This window comes from Hypanus sabinus, chromosome 19, assembly GCF_030144855.1.
Source record: "Hypanus sabinus isolate sHypSab1 chromosome 19, sHypSab1.hap1, whole genome shotgun sequence".
In the NCBI taxonomy this organism is placed as follows: domain Eukaryota; kingdom Metazoa; phylum Chordata; class Chondrichthyes; order Myliobatiformes; family Dasyatidae; genus Hypanus; species Hypanus sabinus.
In genome coordinates this window covers 3,839,167-3,842,448 of record NC_082724.1, presented here as the reverse complement: position 1 = coordinate 3,842,448, position 3,282 = coordinate 3,839,167, and the positions used below count along the sequence as shown (strand labels likewise).

The following is a 3,282-nucleotide window of genomic DNA, read 5'->3' as shown; positions in this document are numbered from 1 at the left end:
AGTATTTACTGTACTACTGCTAAACACATTTGCCAGTGCTAATCAACCTCAGGATCATAATCCGAATACAGCGAGGGAACCGGCGCTTCGGCCCAAATCGCCCCACCCGATCGAGGCTCTCACTTGTCCGCGTTTGTACCAAGTCCCGCTAAACCTTTCCCAATCAAACACTAATCCCATTTTAAAATACCCCGATGTAAATCTTTACAAGAGCGACTGAGTTACGAGTAGATCGACGCTGTTTTGTGGGATTGACAGTGTGTGACAACTACTAGTCAGTCAGGGGAGTATCGACGTCCCGAGGTGTGAAAGGCGCCGGCCACAGCAACAAACGTGTCTGACCACCCGTCTGGAACATAACGTAGCAGAGCGACTCAAACTTTCAATAAATTTATTGTAATTATTCCTTCACAATAAATAAAAAGTGCCCAATGTCTTTAAAGTGCTACATCTAGAGTTACATCTCATAATCCTCAATAACTAAAACAGGGGTAACAAATCAAATGAAACATTACATTTAAATTCGGAAAAACAGACAAGTTGAACTTTCACACACCGTGTCTTCCCGCTACCCTCGGGGTCACGGCAGTTTCTCCTGAGAGAAAAATGAAGAATAGGGCCATGAATAATTAACCTTCGCAAAATTATGTGTCTGAGGCACTTTCTGCGACTTGGAACCCAAACACCAAGGATAAATAATGCACCCACACACAATATACAGCGACTTCGTCACGTCGCTACCAAAAACGAACTTTCTGGCCAAAAGTCGTGTATCATTTTCCTTTCGATACTTGTATCCGTGACCTATCAGTGGGACTAAACACACGTTCCTCCTTATCCCCCAAGAATTTCAGTGGCTCAAAAGTCATTCGCAAGACAATCCGGTTCGCAATGTCTCATTTTTTAGAGACCTGCGTTTTCTTGGGGAGCAGCACGGCCTGGATGTTGGGGAGCACGCCTCCCTGCGCGATGGTCACCCCCCCAAGCAGCTTATTGAGCTCCTCGTCATTCCTGATGGCCAGCTGGAGGTGACGGGGGATGATCCTGGTCTTCTTATTGTCCCGAGCAGCATTACCAGCCAGCTCCAGAATCTCAGCCGACAGGTACTCGAGCACGGCCGCCAAGTAGACGGGCGCCCCAGCTCCCACTCGCTCGGCGTAGTTGCCTTTCCGTAAGAGGCGGTGGACGCGGCCTACTGGGAACTGCAAGCCGGCCCGAGAAGATCGGGACTTGGCTCTAGCCCGTGCCTTGCCGCCGGTCTTACCTCGACCAGACATTCTCCGTCGCTACAGTATGACCAGCTGTCAGCGGCGGCTACAACGTGGCGCGGCATTAAACCCCGCCCCCTCGCGGCGCGGGGTATTAATAACCCGGCGGACGTCACTGCTTGTTCACCTGATTGGTCCGCCGGAGGCCAGGTAACTCTCCCATTGGATTTAATCTGGATCCTTCATTTGCATATTGCTGTGCAAACGCGAACCAAGTCATTGGACCACCGAGCTCCAGTGTTTGGATGGGGTTTGAAGGGGTGGGGCTGGCATCCGACCATCTGTTTATCTGTGTTTCACGACAAGCCGAATCTCTCACGATTAACACGCTCGGTATGGCTTTCGGGTTTAAATCCGGCCACCGCCTCTCCAATTCCTTACTTCTCCGCGGTTCCTTCATCTGAAAACAATGACTTTCATTTATAAAACCGCCGTCATCAAAGGGACGCTTTGCGAGATGTTAAAGAAGCCTTAGGCTTTAATGGGCGATGTGGAACGAGCTGAGCACAAGGACAAAACAATTGCAAATGAGATGGTTAGACATCGGAGCAGAATCGAACCATTCGGCCCATCAAGTCTGCTCCGCCATTCCATCATGGCTGATTCATTATCCCGCTCAATCCCATTCTCCTGCCTTCTCCCGTAACCTTTGACATCCTGATTAATTAATCTATCAACCTGCATCTTAAATATAAAATGTAGTCTGGTGTACTGACCTCTACCTTGCTGAGGCCCAGCACCAACTCTCAGACATCTCTCACTTAACCCTCAAACAGGACCCCACTAAGGAGCATTGTCTCCCACACAATCACCAATCTTATTAACTCTGGGGATCTCCCATCCATTGCCACCAACCTCATAGTTCTCGCACCCCACATCCCTGGCTTCTACCTCCTACCTGCTTGTCCAGGTAGATCCATTGTTTCAGGTTTTCTGCCCCCCCCCCCCCCCGAACTCATATCTACATACCTCAACTCTGTTTTATTCACCCCTCCCTACCCTTCCTCCCTACATCCATGACACTTCACACGCTCTGGATCTTTTCAATTATTTCAGGTTCCCTGGCCCCCATCATCTTATTTTTACTGTGGATGTCCAGTCCCTATACACCTGTGTCCTCCACCAGAAGGCCTCAAAACTCTCCTTTTTCTGGACACCAGACCCAACCAATTACCCTCCACCTAGCTGAACTTGTCCTCACTCTAAATAATTTCTCCTTCAGCTCCTCCCACTTCCTTCAAACTAAAGGGGTCGCCACAGGCACTCACATGGGTCCCAGCTATGTCTGTCTGTATGTTGGCTATGTGGAACAGTCTATCTTCCAAGACTGCACTGGTGATCATCCCACACTTTCCCTACGCTACATCGATGTCTACATTGGTGTTGCTTCCTGCACCTGTACTGAACTCGTCAACTTCATCCACTTTGCCTCCAACTTCCACCCTGCCCTCAAATTCACTTGGACCATTTCTGACACCTCCCTCCCCTTTCTCAATCTCACTGTATCTGTCTCCGGAGACAACTTATCTACTGATGTATATTATAAACCCACAAATTCTCACAGCTACCTGCACTATACCTCATCCCACCCTGCTACTTGTAAAAATGCCATCCCCTTATCTCAATTCCTCTGTCTCTACCACATCTGCTCTCAGGAAAAGGCTTTTTATTCCAGAACGAAGGAGATGTCCTCCTTTTTCCCTTCTTCCACCATCAACACTGCCCTAAACTGCATCTCTTCTGTTTCACACACGTCTGCCCCCACCCCATAACTGGTTTCACAAAGGGATTAGATACATAGGAGACTGTTTTGAAGGAGGTATATTAATGTCATTTGACCAATTAAAGAATTGTTATGAAGGATGAACAGCTCTGATGGGCAGAAGGGTGCAGAGTTGCCCCTGTTTCCCCCCCTCCGGGAGAATCACAAACTGTTACTGTTGCTATGCTGCTAATGAGAGAGAGAGATGTAAGAAAACATACAAGAATATCTGCTACAGATAAGGGAGAGATA

The 3,282-nt window shown here is 48.4% G+C and overlaps 1 protein-coding gene across 1 annotated transcript; it reads right to left on the bottom strand.

Annotated features, from left to right (window-relative positions):
* Window positions 1-374: 374 nt before the first annotated feature.
* Window positions 375-1,353, bottom strand: LOC132377686 (histone H2A-like). The gene has a single exon (XM_059943913.1). The coding sequence runs from the start codon at window positions 1,275-1,277 to the stop codon at window positions 897-899; it is 381 nt and encodes a 126-aa protein (XP_059799896.1). The 5' UTR covers window positions 1,278-1,353; the 3' UTR covers window positions 375-896.
* Window positions 1,354-3,282: the final 1,929 nt, after the last annotated feature.

Excerpts from the sequence above, each read along its gene's own strand:
- LOC132377686 (XM_059943913.1), bottom strand. The coding sequence starts at position 1,277 with ATGTCTGGTCGAGGTAAGACCGGCGGCAAGGCACGGGCTAGAGCCAAG.